Below are 17,223 nucleotides of genomic sequence, written 5' to 3'. Positions count from 1 at the left end.
GTTAATACTCTCCAGAATTCACAGTTCTTTTTGGACCCTTGTTACTCCCTACCTAAAAAGGACATGACATTAAGTTGTAGAGGTTTGGTTGTGGTGCTCATGCAGAGCACGGGCACTCCTGCAAAATGCTGAGAGTTCACAAATGATCTAATGCTACATCTGATGGCAGGGAAGGAAGATGACAGGACATCTTTCTAATCTGTTTTGTTTCTTCAGGGATGAAGGAATGAAACAATTTTTGTAACATGTTATTTACTAGACTTTCCCTCTAGAAGTAGGAAATCAAACTGCAGCAAGCAGTAGTTAACTCATCCACCTCTCTTACGAAAAAAGTCTATTGGTCCTTTCTTGTTTAATTCAATGCTCTCTCTACTCAACACTTGCATGGTGGAAAACAATTCCCTCATACAGTTACCCTTTTTTTTTTAACATAATATGTCTTTGAAATCTTCAAATTGTCCACTCCACCCTAATTTAATGAGAAAGCTATTTAACTCTTTGTTCTAGGAGTCTCTTACTGTTCTCTTGTCATTTTAAAATCACTGTACTTTTACAGAGCTGTGAAATGAAATGGATTTTTATGGACTTGATTTTGACAGTGCATGATCTTTTAACACTTTCCAGGTATCTAGAAAATGTTAAGAAGATAAACCACTCTGGTACATTAATGATTCAGAAAGATAAATTTATAATGAAATCACGCTGTACATGTAACTATTTTATTTGGCATTTTTGTATTTAAATGGCTGTATTTATTTTCATGTCATGACAATTTATATATAACGTGCCATAATTGTACAGATAGCATGTTTTATGAGTATGGTTTCTAAATGGAAAATAACTTAATGTTTATATTCAATAAAATTATAGACTGTGTAACACAATATCCTAATTAAAATGACCTTTGAAAATGCTACCTGGTGTAAGCCATGCTGGTGTTCATTTGTGGAGGCCAACCACTTTGATCAGATTCTCAATAGCTGTCTCAATCCCAAACAACAGCAGCAGGCTTCGGAAGCGGGTGGGAGCATTGTCAGTGGTTGCCATCTTCTGGTCCAAGACTGCAAGAAAACCAGAACAATGACCATTATTTTCACACAGTTGTACTATTCCTGAAAGCAGCTGCCAGTGTTGCATTTCTGATGAAACTGTTGCCTGCTCTCTAGAAGGGGAAGACATAGTTGTTTGGTAACTCCATTTAAATTATACAGGAGGTGCTTGCTATTGTTATACTATATTAAATTATACATTTAGCTGCTTGCTAAATTTGGATTGCTTTGCCTGGTTGGGCTCTGCAAGTTGATTTCCATTTTATCTAGAGATGCTGGGCACAAAAGGGGACAGGCATCCTACTTCAAAGCTCAGGAAGGGTGTCTGAAGTGAATGGCCTTACCTTGCTCTGGTACTTTAGTTAGAAGGTCTAGAACAGGCGTAGTTCTCCCTTCTTGATCCATATGTATCTTCCAAACAATCACTAATTCAAACCTGTATACATGTGCAGAGACATGTTAGTGAAGTGTTAACTAGGCAACTGTCTTCAGGGTTTCTTGAAAGCTGAAAGTACAGTATTTGGGAGGTGCACACTCATGATACTCTGGAACAAGTGTCACCTCAACTAACACAGCTTAGCCACCTCTATATTTGGGAATCAGAAATACTTGTATTTGAACCAAGGAAAAACTGGTCATTTATTGGCAAGGAAAGGGTTCAGGCACATCCAAATTTGGAACCCCAAGGATTTTCCTCTGGTTCTTTTCATTGTCTCATGAATGGCCAGTTTCCATAGTGCAATGGTAAAAAAAACAAGCCAGGAAAGAAAAGGAGAGCTAGCATCCCCTGCCCCACTCCTTAACAGAATATCTGCACCTGGGGACACGTACTGAGCTTAGATACAGGATGAAAGCAAGAATGTTGTTCAGAAGTGTGTGCATAAATAGTGATCTGGGTCCTGATACTGCTCATGGCCATTTCAGAATAACACACAGGGATAAATATACCCAAAACCTAGATACCTGCATTTGTTTACTTTTAATTAAAACCCCCCCCCCCCCCAAAATAAAAAATCTTAACCATAATTACTCCAAGAGTTTTGCTTTCTAACATCCCATCTGCCTTACTGCTTTTTGTATTCCCCTCCAGTCCCTGCTTTTAGCAGTATTCCTTATTGGAAGGAAGGGTTTCCAAACCCAAAGCTGGTCTGCACATAAGTCACTGTGAGGAATAAGCTCCCTTTTCTCAGTGGTTGACCAATCATGACTACAAGTTTCCTTTAAATAGAATTTGTCAGCCATTTGCCACTTCATTGTTAAAATCCTTTAAGAATTTAAGCACAGCTTGTTCAGAGATCTTGCAAACAAATTAATATGCAAGTGTATTTTTCTACCAACCCACTGAAATAATTTTCAATTCTTGCATTTCATAATTACAGATGTGTAATGGAACTTGGCATCTGTCAACATGAAGAGAAACTAAAATAAACCAGCTTATTTTCTAACTGTGATGGTCTAACAACAATTCATTTCAGCAACCTGGGGTTAAAGCATTTAGTTTCAACTAGTAGATTTGGCAAAACCACGACAGCACTATCTATTATGTTTTTTTTGCACAAATATGAATGGAGCTGTGATTTCCAGTTGTTTCTATATAAATTAATGCTTGTTACAGCAAAGATGTAATAGAAGAATTGGTCTGATCCCTTCACAAAATAGTTACTTTTCTAGGCCCTTAAAGAATTCCTGACAGGAACAGTTACAGTGTCTTAAACATGCAACTTCAGTGACTATTTTTTCTCAATTTAAAAACCCAAACATGCCAGTACATGTCTAGCAGGGAGCCCAAGCAAACCCAGCATGTGTGGTAGGGCAATAATAACAACTAGCAGTGCAATTATCCCATCCTTCCTCTGATTTCCTTCTAAGACAATGGAAAAATACAGCTACAGTTGCTTTCACTGACATGGTAACTAACTTTATTTCCATTCTTGAATGACAAGATGAAAGAATTGTCTGTCTTTGCCTCAGTGACTTGTGCTCTTGGCACCTCTGACCACAGCAGGAAGGATAAGCTGTTACTGACAGGCTGCCACGCTGGCCCTGCCCACAGGAAGGGACAAGCTCCTTCCCCAGGGCTAGAAAATCCTGCCTTATCTCCCAGGGGAGCTGCTGGGGACCTACCCTGTTGCACTAAGAGGGACTTGGGCCTCAGCATCTGTTCTGCCCATGTAATGCAGAAAGAAAACCAAGATGGAACCAATCCAGCTGAACGTGACATTTTCTGATGCATGAGAGGGAGGGGACAGCCCCCATTCCTGAACTTTTAATTTAGACTCTGCATTGCAGCATGAGCTTTTTTCACATAGCTTTTTAAAAGAGCGGGTACACATGGCAGCAATACAATTGATTGACTTACCTAGCAAGGCCACATGCACACAACCTGTGCATACATTTTTGGGTTGTTTTTTTTCTTTTTCTCCTGTTTTGAACGTGTGGTTATAGCCCTAAAACGTAACCCACATCATCTAATCTCTTGTGATTAGAGGCATTATAAAGCAAAGAGTGATTTAATGCTCAAGAACACTGATCATCTATAAGTTGTCAACATGCATTTCATAATCCTTTTATCTGCACAAATCAAGAAATGTAATTATTGTCTTACCCAGAAAGTTTGGGGTTTCTTAGAATCATATAGTCTCCCAACAGTCCTTCTGGAAGGATCACAACATCAGGATATTTGGTCTGTGAATAAACAGGTTCAAAAGAGTATAAATTAGGGCAGAAGAATCACAGCAGACAAGGTGGTTTCTAGCTAGGGCTTTCCAGATGCAGTGGATTTTAATATGTTGCCACTTGTAGCTTGCATTTTTAATAGTCAAGAGTAACACTACTAATTGTTTAAAATTCTGACACATGCTTTGTAAGTTTTGATGGTTTGGTCTTTTTTTAGTAACATGCATGTGATACCAAGAGATACTTAAATTTGGCCACCTCAGAGAAAAAAACCAGTATTGTACACCTCTACAAACAGGCCTTGAAGCCTTATGCAAGATGTAGGAAACCTTGGAATAATATTTTTTAACTAAAGTCTATTAATTTTGTTGAATAACATTATAATACATCAGTTTAACAAAAAAACCCAACCCCCTTACTAGCATACTCCATTTAGCTACTTTTGAGAAATGGCATCACCAAGTTCCATACAGTGCTTTGAAAGTATAAAGTAATAAAGGCAATGAGATACCTAAGTAACCACTGTTACCAAGATATAATGGGACAACGGAAATTGATAAAACATATAAAACTACTGACTACTATTAAACTCCATTTTACTGGGTATTAGAACTGTTTTTGGTCACTAGAGTGTGCAAGGATTGATCATTGTTCCATTACTTTGTTAGTTCTTCTATTACTGTAGAGTCTTCAACATGTATGTCTTGAATTACACATAATTTCTGCTTTAACTATTTTAAAAGCATGGAAAACAAAAAGCAGAGTAGTGTTGAGGCATGGATTCTGTAGAAATGCTGCAGTATGTCAGGTGAGAGGTCCCTCAGAATATGAGGAGATGTACACACATCAAAATACAAAGGAAGAACACAGTTCCTGCATCCTGCGGAGACATGCTGTTGCAGAAGAGAACAGAACCTAGGCAATGCCTGTTACTGTGAGGACTTCAACACTGTTACTTGCACTGGGTTATGTACTGCATACAAAGCTGTGTTCCAAAACCTGCAGTTTATAAAGTGTGAAAAATCCATCAGCCACAATCATTGTACAGCGCTCATGGTCTCATGGAAAGGGAGCAGGAGAGCTTGTCTTTGAAAAGCACTGGAGAAAATGAGTCGGGTTTTATAGGATTACGCCTCATCTGGCAGACTGAAATTGCTACCAGATGTGACCTTGCTCTGGTTTAGGAATTTATGACACACTGAAGACGGTTTGTGCAGAATGCCAAATGACATAAAACACATGGAATTTGCCGGGTTTTGTTTCTACAAAGTAACTAGGGCTGTATTTACCATGTGGATAAAGGCCATGAATTATCCTGGGAACAAAGACACATAAGGGGCAACAACGTGCATGGCAGTTACAGCATGAAACCGTGGCTGATCTAAGGACTCCTCCATATGGCAAAATAAAAGAAAATTTTCACGCTTTCCTTCTCAATAACCCATGTCTTTGATATTCTCTAACTGCCCTCATTTGCCTGGTATCAGATCTCCTTAGCTCTAGGTTGCAAAATACTAGAAATTTAGGATTAGTTCATATCTACAGGTTTAACCTTCATTCACCCAGACTGAGATCTTTGAGAATCACAGGAGAAAAGAGATCAGATGCACTACATAGGAGCTCCAGTGTTCAAGCCACTGTAAAACGCACCCATGCCTTGTTTGGGAGTTGCTGTGTAGCTGCCATAATCTACCATCTAGCCATCTACCCCAGCTGCTCGGTGGTATTTTATGTTGTACAGAAACCAGAAGTATCTCAAAAGCTTCCTTGTTCTTGGGAGAGAGGACGTTGGTGAGCCCTGAGCACAAGAAGAGGTTATTCTGTGCCTAAAGGAAATGCCAGGGTTTTGGCAATCTATCTGCATGCTGTGATAATCTGATCTTGTGTGAAATTCACAGGATTTGGGATAAAATCCAGCTTCTCGAAAGGGAAGATCCTATTTTAGCAATCCAGAAAACATACTGAAAGCCAAAACACAAATACCTACATCTGTCTCCAGGTGTATTACATGCTAAAACTGGTGCCATAGCAGTGGCACAGAGTAGGACCTCGACCAGCCCCTGGTACGGGGGTGTCTGCCTGTCTCACCCAAGGGAGACTCCTTTGGGTGATCATGCAGTGGAAGCAGGAAGCAAAACTACTGCACCCAGAATTACACAAGCAATGTTAAAACATTCAGGGAATAAAACCCAGGAAATGCAGACACACAGTCTGCCCTTCATATTCCACATATACAATGTCATATCCATAACCCACAGGTAAAACACGGGGATCTGGCACCTAAATGAAAATACAGGCAGCTGCCCTGCACAAGCAGCGTCAGTCTTGCCAGAACTGAAGTGCCCAATACACTTTATGGGGACCAGATTATCACCTCATCTTCTCTGCTCTGCAAGAGTCAATTTTCTAAGGGAGGGGAAAAGCAAAGCTGAGCAATGACCAGGGCAACTGAATGACCTGATTCACTGAAGGGTCCCTAGGGAAAGCCAGTAACTCTTATGGGACCTCGTAAAGTGGTCACCAGGCAACTGAAAGCTCTCACACCAAGTAGCACAGCATCAGATGGGAAAGATCAGCTGTGACTGCATTAGGCAAAACCTGGCTTTAATAAAGAAATATCTTTCCTCAGATGACTTTTAAATGTCAGTCCATGATCAAAACCAAAAGCCCATGCTATTATTACTTCTGAGAGGAAATCGTTTTTCCAGCTCCTTCAGGAGTCCAAGCAGGGAATCTTATGGGAACTTTTGTCTAAAACAAAAATAGTCTTAAATCACAAAGGGACAACCATCATGATGGAATACACAGTCTTCCCTTTCTCCCATGACAGATTTCACACACACAAGGAGCCATCTGAGTGAATAAACTTGTAGTATCTGTTTTTAAACAAAATACATTAATCTTCAGCTGTTTACAAATGCACTGCAATTTTCTCTTTACTAAAACTGTTCTAAGGAAAATCAGCTTAAGAGCCCTGACTAAGAATGCAAAGCAAAACTGGCAAGGCAGAAGATATATTAAAAGCAGACAAATTTGCTTCTAACCCACTTATGAAAAACACAGGCTACTCTGCTCTTCAATGGAACAATAGGTCACACTTCCTACTAATTTTGAACTCCCACTTTGTAAGGACTGTATACAAAGAGTGCTAAGCAAGTTGTGCTGCTAAGTCCCTCCATAGCTGTAAGCTACTTCTACATTTACCAAAGATGCTCCATTTAGGGTCTGATTCAAAGTGATTATATATGTATGTTTTGCTCCACTGAAATCATACACACAGTGATGGCATCAAGGCCTTAAATAATTATATCAACATAACTTCAGGATTCAAATACAAACTATTTGCAAATTTGATTAAAATTCTAGCTACTGTAGAATACCAATAATGAGATTATTAGATTCCAGAAGCATTAAACAAATCCAACCCACTGCCAACAGTCTGCTGCCCACTGCAAACATTCAGCTTCATCACTTAGGCAGCCATCCAGTAGGAAGTCATCCCTGTGCACTGCCCTGCATGCTCCAGATGGGACAGTCATAGTTCAGAGTAGCTGTGCTCTCTGCCAGCCTCTTTCTCTGGGTTTAGCAGCAACAGAGGAACATTAAAAAAACAATCTGCCCAGAGTTACACCATTATTGTCTACTGGATTTGGAGCAATGGTCTTGCTATTCCCTTACTCAGAGCAATGCAGAACTGGGATCTCACTAAAAATCAGTATTTTTTTAATTTTAGTTTCTAGTGCAAGGAAGTTTTATCAGTGTCCCAGTTAAGGCAGTGTCTCATAATAGCATACTTTGGGAATCAGAGTCCCACTCCTTGCTTTATCTGTCTCTATGCATCATATGAGTTTGTGATAGATAATCACAGAATTTGATTTGAAAGACCTTTAAAATAATTGAGACAAACTGTAAACCTAACATTGCCACCACTAAACCATGTCCTTATGTGCCACAAAACTGTGCATTTACAATACAACATATAACACAATATGTAATTGCTGAGGTAGCATTCTTTAAATCATTTGAATAACTAGGTTCAAGAAAAAAAAATCTCTCATTCTAACTTCCCTCTATACTAAAGCATACGGAACACCAAAAACACTTAACATAACAGACTATTTCTCTATGTCTCAAACTGTAGCTGGCCCTGCACAAAACCCACTCGATCAATTCCACCTTCTGCACTCTAGTATAATTTTACAGTTATCCCACAAGATACAAGCCTCCATTTATTGCCTATTCTCATGTAGAGATCTATTAATACTTAAAATGTTAAAGATGCTTTAAAGCCTAATAATGCTGTGTACATTCTATTCACTTTTATACTTGAATTTAAAGAAAATGTACATCAAAGTCCAGTATCTGTTGGATTAACAACACTGATTTTTTGGAGAGGGCTATGTGTGCTTAAATATTTTGTAGTTGGCCATTTGGTCATAATGAGATTCAGCCTTGAGTACACAGAAATCTAACATCAATATAGCTCTACTTGACCAGATTTTTTTTTGTTCAGGGCTAAACTCAAATATCCATGCTAGGAAGCAGGTATTGCTGAAGCCTCAGCACCAAACTAAGCTCTGTGTCCACCACAACACATTCTTACAGCAAGATGCTCAAGTGGGCTGTACTATTAGCTTCTGCTCTGCCACTTCATGTGGCCTTGTGAAGACAAAGACAGTTTGGTCTGTGCCTGAAAGATAACAGTGTTGTAACCTAAGGCAAATTATTTAAATTAGAATAAAGGATGCCAATCTTTTCTGGAAACAGACTGTGTTTAACTAAATCTCAGAGTATTAACTATGAACATTATTAGCAATACAGAGGTCAGCTTCCATCAGATCATGATCATATGCTTAGGAAGATGACAACATACTTTTATTTTTTGATAAGCACAAACATAAATTTGAAGCAACTGGGGTATATAATAAATTACACCTATGAAAATAAGTTGTATCTCCTACTGCAGGAGAAAAACTTTGACAAAACCTGTTCTTAAATAATAAAATATGAATTACAGAATTTTATAGAAGAAACATTTTATAAATGTGTTCTTGCATGCAATATTTCCTTCATGTCTACACTGAAAACTGCCTAAAGTGTTTTCCAAGGGCTAGAATCAGTGTCTTTATTCAAAGAATAGCACCTTGAGAGTTCAAAGCACAAAGATCTCAAAAGCCACCATGAAGTTTCTAATTTTCTGCAATTAAAGGAACCAAGAAAAGCTAATGCAGTTTTCCCCTCCAACTAAATTACATGGCATAAAAACACTGTATTTGTAAAATGGATTTATGAAACCTCACCACTTGTAATTATGTCTCAGAATAATCACATCTTCCATCTTCCCAACGAAGTAAACATTTCACTCCAGTAAAACAGTCTTGCTGGTGATGTATTATGCAAATTACACAAAACTACAAGTGCGACCAGAACCAAAGAACAAGTTTGCAAAAAGAACTGCACAACCCAAAAGCAGTTTTGCCTATATTGCAGCCATTTTACATCTTAAATGTTGCTCAGTTCCCTTCTTCTAAAACTAAAAGCCCAAGTGATACAAGCAACATTCATGCTCCCTTTTCAGCAGAGGAAAGAATAATTCTGGGGGCAGACTTGAGGAGTAACAGTGAACACCACCATGGACAGAATAAATCTTTGCAGTAAACGTCTACTAGAATTTCCTTACAAGCTCAGGTTATGCCTAGTTTCCTCCACCAGTAAATGTACAGTTGGTTACTTGAATGAAAATTGCTCTGCATCCACCTAGTTCCAGCACTGTGGGGTTTTTAGCAGACCACATCTGTAACTCAAGAGTGAATTGAATTGCTACAACTCAATCTTACAGCTGTCTCTTAAGGGGTAAGTCACTGCTCTACACTAGTACCTGAAACTGACTGAGAGGAACTCTTCTTGCTCATCACCAGCCCAAACTCTTGTAGCATTAGAAACTTGCCAATTATGTTTCTTTGCTTTGTTCTTTTTCTTCTTTTTACCTGTCAGTTGGTTACAAGCTTCCCTTTTTTGGCCCCTACTCTATTTTTATTGCCATTTATTTTCCTTCTTTCACATTTCCGTAACATTATTTTTCATGCTGGATTCAACCATGGTTCTACAGTACATGACTCAGTCTGTCACTGTTCCTTATGTCACTGTTAATTTACCATAGTACTGTGTTTTTATTATTGGATTGAGGCTGTATGTCTACAGAAGAGCTAAACCAGCATTATGTAGGCCCAAGTCCACATACTGCTGTGTCTCTTACAAAGCATTCCTTTCAGTATTACTTTGCCATATGGTAACCAGATGTTTATCTGCAAATTAATTACAGAAGACTAGGAATAAATTAAATACATACTAGAGTTTTATTTTTCCAATAGAATTAAATGAAAATGAAACCTTGGAAAGAACAGGAGGGGATACATAATAAACACTTAGCAAGCATAGAAGTTGGCAGATTTATTTATTTATTTTTTAAACTTTTTTTTCTCCCTGGGGAAGAGATGAGTCTTCTCTCCGTTACTTCTTTTTAAGATTGTCAAGACAAAAGATTTTCACTAGTTCATGAAAATTTGCACTCCTGACCAATGATGGCTGCACATTTGCAAACCAAGTTTTTATAAAAGCAAAAGCATGTACTTTATTCCATGTTTGTTTCTATAGTAAACAGGCATACTGGAAATTAGAAAACAAGTCTCCAGAACAGCTCAAAAGACTTGCAGAGCTGTTCACACTGTCTTCAGAGGCTTCACATTTCTCCAAGGGACACCCTTGCACTACCCCTGGTTTCCAAAATGAGCTTTACCAATTAATGCCACTCTCTTGGAGACAGACATCTGGCAAATCTGAAGGTTACACTGGGGCCATGGGCAAGCGACTAGAAAGGAGCCAGGCTGAGAGAGTCAGGAATGTTCAGCCTGGAGAAGAGAAGGCTCCAGGGTGACCTTATAGCAGCCCTCCAGCACCTGAAGGGGCTACAGGAAACCAGGGGGGGGGGACTTTTTTCAAGGGCTTGTAGTGAGAGGACAAGGGGAAATGGATCAAAACTGGAAGAGGGAGTATTTAAGTTAGATATTAAGAGGAAATTCTTTACTGTGCCATATTACAGAAGAGCATGAAGAATCAACAATTTGGGAAGAAGTAATTGTGAGCCAGTTTTTCAATAATATGAAGAAAGCAAACCAGAAGAATTTTTTTAAGGAGAGAATTTAAATTTATGTTTTCTTCCATTACAACAGAAGCAAGTTGCTTTATAAATCTTTAGATATTTTTGTGTCTAGAAGATCCTGCAAGATCCTCTCTAAGCTTTTTCGATGCAAAAGGGTCTATGACTGCATAAAGCAGCTTAGATTTGAAATACCAGAGAAAAGTTGAATATCAAATGTGACCCAACTTGCTTTTGTACGGTTTATATTATCAAACTTGCCCAGACAGCAGATTTTAAACATTACATAAATAAAAGCATCTGAATTTAGTTAATGACTTGGCTCTGAAGTTGTGTTAGTTTTTTTCCAAGTACTCAGATTCATTTGAAAAAAATAAATCATAGGACAAAATGAAGAACACCTAGTTCATCTGAATAAGCTCAATGTTACGCATTTACTTTTTTAAAAGCTTGATTTAAAAAGTTTTTCAACATGTTATTCAGCTTATGCTGATCATTCACTGTTGTGATTATTTCATCTTGACTGTGGATCAGGTAGGATAGAAGTGAACAGTTAAGGAAGGGCCAGAGTCAGTCAACTACTGATAACCAGTAAAATCCATTAATTTCTACAATTAGAAGAACAGCTGCCCATTGGTAACAGTATCCCTACCAAGATAATGTACCTGTCAGCGAGTCAGTTCATATAATCAGCCAGTACTCAAAAGAGACATCACCAGTTGCTGTGTGGCATCAATACTTACTTCCCTCCCTCTGCAGAAAGAAACTCAAAGCAAGAACAATGGGGACCTTCTTGACTATCTGGGCACACTCCTGACTCATGTTAAGCCAGCTGTGCACTAGCACCCACAGGTCCTTTCCTGCTGGACAACTTTCCAGCCACTCTTCCCCAAGCCTGTATCATTGCTGTCACCTTCGTGTCTTAAGAAGCAAGTAGCTGTACTGGGCACCAGTGACAAAGGTGCAATCTGTGTTTGCACAAAACCAAACAATCTTATCGTGTGACTTGCACTCAAGAATAAAGATATGCTTCTATTTTAGTTCCACCCAGTGGATGAGTGACAAAGTCCATAGCATAATTCCCTACTGCATTTAGTACAATAATACTCCTTTATCTAACCATCAGATATTTTAAACTTAAAACATATCCAGATATGCATGTAAAATGCATTCTTATATAAATAAGTATTTATTTTCACACATACCATTGTGGTGGTGGTATTATTATTACTATTATTTCTGAGTATCAAAAAAGGTTTAACATCTCCATGACATGAAAAGTGAAGTGTTCTATAAAAACATATCCTGTAGTTAGGTTAAGATCTTTGCCACAAAATGTCCTCTTTTACTGGTTCTACAAAGTATTACATCTTGATAGCTTTCATTTGTCTGGTTATTAACAACAATCCGTTGCCTCAAATATTCTGCCTATGTGAAAATAAATATTACCATGAAATGCTGACATGCCTGTAGCTATTAACAAGAGAAGGAGCCAGTCCAGCTGAAAAGACCCTGAAGGACCCATGAAATACCTTTAATGCAGTACTCAAATGCAGTTCTTTAAATCTGGCTGCCAAAAGCATGACATTTCAGTTTCTTAATATAAACAAGAGTGACACAGGAAATACCCTTGAGAAGACCTGAACAAGTAGTTTTATAGTGCGTAACGATGTTTAACAATTCATAATTATTTTATGTGTAAAGGTGTAAAGTTGTCAATCCACTGATAAATAACAGGCTCATAAAAATGGTCAACTATCCTTAAACTTTGATCTACTAAATTACTTCCACATGAAAGCAGCAAAAACCCAAACAACAAAACAGAAAAAGATTAAGGAACTATGATTACATTGAAAAACCTTAATGCTATTCACTCTGGAACTCTGCAGTATACCTTAGACTAAAATCTCTCTGAAGAAGGATGATTTTGAGTAAAATATTTCTATACTGCCAAGTACATAAGAATTTAGGGCAGTGATGAGAATTCTTTACTCTATCCACTAGGAGAAATCACATACAACTGCCAGGGAAAAACACATTCTTATGCTCCACCTTATTTGGTTTTTAAATGCCAAAGTTGCAGTCACCAGGAATGTACTGTGATCTGTGTGTATAAATATTTGTTTTATTGCTAGGTACTGCTACAACACCAAGAAGTAACACTGATACTAGCTGCCAGTGTAATTCATTCACTTTCAATGCAAATAGGAGGCATTTTAAAATTTTAATTTAAATGGCTGGCATTGCAGAAACGTTTCAAACAACCAGTGGTAACAAAAATTTTGCTCTTGTACAAGTCCAGCTAAAAGAAAACTAGCTAAGATTACAGTTTAACTTTCTCTTTTTTTTTTTTCTTCCTACTTCAGTTTTTCAGACAGTTTAATTCTCTTGTATATTTAAAACTCTAAGGAACTGAAGTAACACCCACATTACTGCACATAAACCTGCTGCATGTTTAAGGTTTTCCTTCTGGCAGCTGTGTACTAACAAGCAGCTAGAACTAACTTAAGCACAGAAAGCTGTACAATAATGCAGGTTTGCAGTGTGGATACTGGAGCTCCAGCCCCTGCCACAATGGGCTTTTACACTGTTGGATCTAAGGAAGCACAAGAAGCCTTCAGCCTCTCTTGTCCCTGGCTACACTCAGCCCAAATTCCTCCACAAACTCTCCCTGCAGCTACTGGCTGTTTTCCACACAGACCAGTGGCAAAATGCCACTGTTTGGCCTGAGCAACTGGCTACTCCAGATGGAATGATCATGGATCTAGATTGCAGAATGACTTCAGGACTGTTGGAGTTCGAGTTCAGTGTGCTTTGCAAAAAGGACTTTATCATATTCTTTCAATAGAAGCAACAGTGCAGACATTTTCAGCATTATAATTCAAGCAGCAATTAATGAAGCTATAATTTTTTGGGCTCCTCTCCCCTCCAGGAAGAGGGTAGGTTTAGAGTAGACATCAGGAAGAAATTCTTCACTATGAGGCTGGGGAGACACTGGCACAGGTTGCCCAGAGAATCTGTGGCTGACCCCTCCCTGGAAGTGTTCAAGGCCAGGCTGGATGGGGCTTGGAGCAACAAAAACATTCTGTGATTCTATTACTTATTTGAGGTATATTAATAGGACAAAAAATAAAAGTCATATAAGAAGCACCCAGAATCCAATGTTTGATATAATTGTATACACATGGTGTTAAAGAAAAAGAGGGAGAGAAGTAACAATAATGAAGAGAGTAGGAAAAAAGGAAAAGGGTTAAAAAAGAAAAAGAGGCAAGAGGGGTACAAGTGAACAAAGAGTAAGATCAAAAAGTTTGGAAGTAATGGGCAGATGAGTAAAAATAGTTCAAGAAAAAAGGAAACCAAAGCAACAGACAAAAGGAAGATTTTGCATTCCCAGTATTTAAACATGTAGTTATCCCCAGCTTATATATAAAGATGAGGATATAACACTCAAAGACAGGCTCCATTCCAATCCCAGGCTGAGTCTCACAGCAGGAACTGTGAGGTTCACACCCACAATCTGATTGTTAGGTACGAAACATCTGAAAAGGAAGGCAAGCACTATAATGTTATTTAAAAAGTAGTTCTGAATTACTTCAATATTCATTTTTTCCCCTGTAGAAAGACCTCTGGATGACTCTTCCAAAATACATTAACATTGGAGGCCTCCAGCATATTCTTCATCTTTGGCCTATTCTATTTTTTCCCCTCTCTGTTATGGAATCAGCTGTTCTATTAGCATTTACTTGCAGTTGATGTTGCCAGTGCAAAAGTAGCACTGTCTAGACTATGTACATATTTATTCCTCTTAAAAATAATTCAAATGATAGATAACTCTACAACTCCAAAACCACCCTTCTCATTTCTAACATACCCTGTTGCCCTATTCAGAATTACTAACAGTTTAATTCTTATTAACTCATAGGATCTTTCCTGACAATTTGTAAGAGACAAAGTTGTGACATTAAAAAAGTACTTGTTGTGAAGGTACCTTATAAAAACTTGCAACTTTCAAACAAAACCAGCAAATGCTTCTGACAAGACCAATGCATTCCACCTTGTACAACACATGCTGCATAATATAAGGCTATAAAATACAGAAAAAGTAGTGAACAAAGAAGTAGGTATCAATTCTTTCCTCAAAAACAGAGTATAAAAAACACACACATTTTTGCTATTCTATGACCTGCTGTAATAACCAGTGTAGTAGGTAGGGGAAAAAAAGCCTTTTCCAGCAAGTCACTTAACACAGTTAAAATGTGGTATCTTTTAATTAATTTTCACCTCTACTGTTTGTCATGCTGCCTTTCTTTAAGCTAGGGGTAAAATATCAGTACTGAATGTAATTACATCTTCATTTTGTTATATAGATATATTTTGGAGACAATAGTTGCTTTTCCCATTTTTCTGTTTTGATTTCTGGAGATTTAAGCTCATGTACTCTTGCAGGATAAGACAAATGCTGCTCTTACTCAAATACTTTGCAGAGCTGTACTGCTGGGGTGCTTGTGGTGCATCATCACAGGGAACATGCTGGGGCATTACAGCAGGCAGTGCATTATGTTAAAAGGACCAGTTCTTTGAGCAGGGGAACACTTACTCCATTTAGGAATTAATTTTCATCCCATAAGAACCAACGCCAATAATTTCATTTTACAGCCCAGAAAGACAGATGGAAAAAAAAATGTTTCTTATTTAATTCAATTTTATGAGAAAAACAGGTTTTGCCGTGGCTGAGAGTTGCTGCTCTAACCACTACACAGACTTGTCTGCTCAGACTTCCCCTAACTGAAATATGAATAAAAAATAGACCTTTTCAAGATTTTAAGTTGTTTAAAAATATTAAATACTAATCTTAAGTTAACAGTAACTTTGCATGACACAGTGGCTGAAGAAATTTACACATTTCAGTGTAACTGAAAATAAAATAAAAATCAAACAGCCTGCGCCCTCAGCTCCCAAATTCTCTAGAGGTATGGTTAAAAACCCTATGATTTTAAATAAAAAGCCCCTATGATTTTACATTATGGCACTATTCAAAGAGTTCCTAAGCTGATGACTCATGCTAAAATGTGGTTAGCTTTCATAGACGTTTTTTAACACCTGTTAATTGAAAAATAAGTTATACTCTATTCAAGTTGCTTCTTTGTTTTATGGCACAACTTTGCGTTACTTTTAGTGAACTCAATCTTTTAAAAACATACTCATAAAAGGAAAACGGGTAATTAAAGCATTTCATACACTTAAGCACTCAAAACACAAGCTACCTTGCAACTGCTATGCTTGTAAATGAATTATGAATAAAGCAGTACAGAAGTATCAAAATGTTTTAAAGGAGAAAATGAGCAACTAGTAAAGAAGACATACACAAACACATCCAGAGCTGCTGCAAACGTTTTCGAGTCTACTCCAAGTCTGTCACTGAAATAATAAACAAGCATCATAAACAATAACAAATACTATAAACAAACATGATGTGTTATGTTCCGAGATACGGTCCATATTATCCCAAATTCTTATGACTCCATTTTCTACATCCTAGTATTTTCCTTACTTGACAAGTAAGAAACTACAGCATTACTTCATATGCCTTTTATGGTAACTTCTGCAGGAGTATGACATGTATCTGTGCATCACTCCATAGGCTCATTCTGATCACCCATTCTTTCCATCCATTTTAGTTGTATTCATTTCTGTTGGGCTTATGGATGCTCAGCCACAAGATTAGGTAGCTGTCTTGAACAGACTCTGTGTTAAAATTGTTAGATTAAAATCAGCTGGGAAAACACAGCCTCAGTAATTGGTTTTCTTTTTTTCTCAAAATGTTTGCCTATACAGCAATAGGTCTGATCAACAGATACATACGGATTAGGCTTTAGTGGAGCTAATTCAATAGCAATGTCATAACAACACATCCTCCTTTGCAGCCTGCCTACTCCAGTAGCTCAGGCTCAGAGCTGAAATTGCCTGTGCTGTCACAACACCAGTTAAAGCTGACAGGGACACATCAGCACACTCTGCAGTGACACCTCTGCAAGTTACAGGCTCAGGCAATACATGTATTTTCTTAAGAAATGATACAAGAATTTTTTTCTTTCATTCAAATATCCCAAAGTGCTGCTGAAAGGTAAGAGTGCCACACACTCTACATCTGTATCTCTATTATTACTTTTCTTAAAAAAACCAAATTGGTAGAGCCCAATCTGAAAATAAACTTGCCTGCTTAAAACACATAAGTAAAGGGGTATCAGAAAGCTCATTAACTCCACTGAAAAAACAAATGCAATTTCTGAGATAACTTTGAACTGTTTTCTTAAAATTATTGTACATGTTTTGACACTCTTT

At 37.8% G+C, this 17,223-nt stretch overlaps 1 protein-coding gene across 1 annotated transcript in view; it reads right to left on the bottom strand.

Moving 5' to 3' along the window:
• Window positions 1–939: 939 nt before the first annotated feature.
• CENPP (centromere protein P) overlaps window positions 940–17,223 on the bottom strand; it is a 112,253-nt gene continuing 95,969 nt past the window's right edge. Inside the window, exons 6-8 of the mRNA XM_009996913.1 lie at window positions 3,655–3,734; window positions 1,394–1,485; window positions 940–1,061 (exon numbers count right to left, since the gene is read on the bottom strand). Of these exons, the coding sequence (XP_009995215.1) occupies window positions 940–1,061; window positions 1,394–1,485; window positions 3,655–3,734 (294 nt within the window). The remainder of the gene's footprint in view (window positions 1,062–1,393; window positions 1,486–3,654; window positions 3,735–17,223) is intronic.

Source organism: Chaetura pelagica, unplaced genomic scaffold (genome assembly GCF_000747805.2).
Source record: "Chaetura pelagica isolate M959 unplaced genomic scaffold, ChaPel_1.0 scaffold24, whole genome shotgun sequence".
Classification (NCBI taxonomy): Eukaryota; Metazoa; Chordata; class Aves; order Apodiformes; family Apodidae; genus Chaetura; species Chaetura pelagica.
Note: the sequence above shows the minus strand (reverse complement) of the source record. Positions and strands in the feature narration are given on the sequence as shown.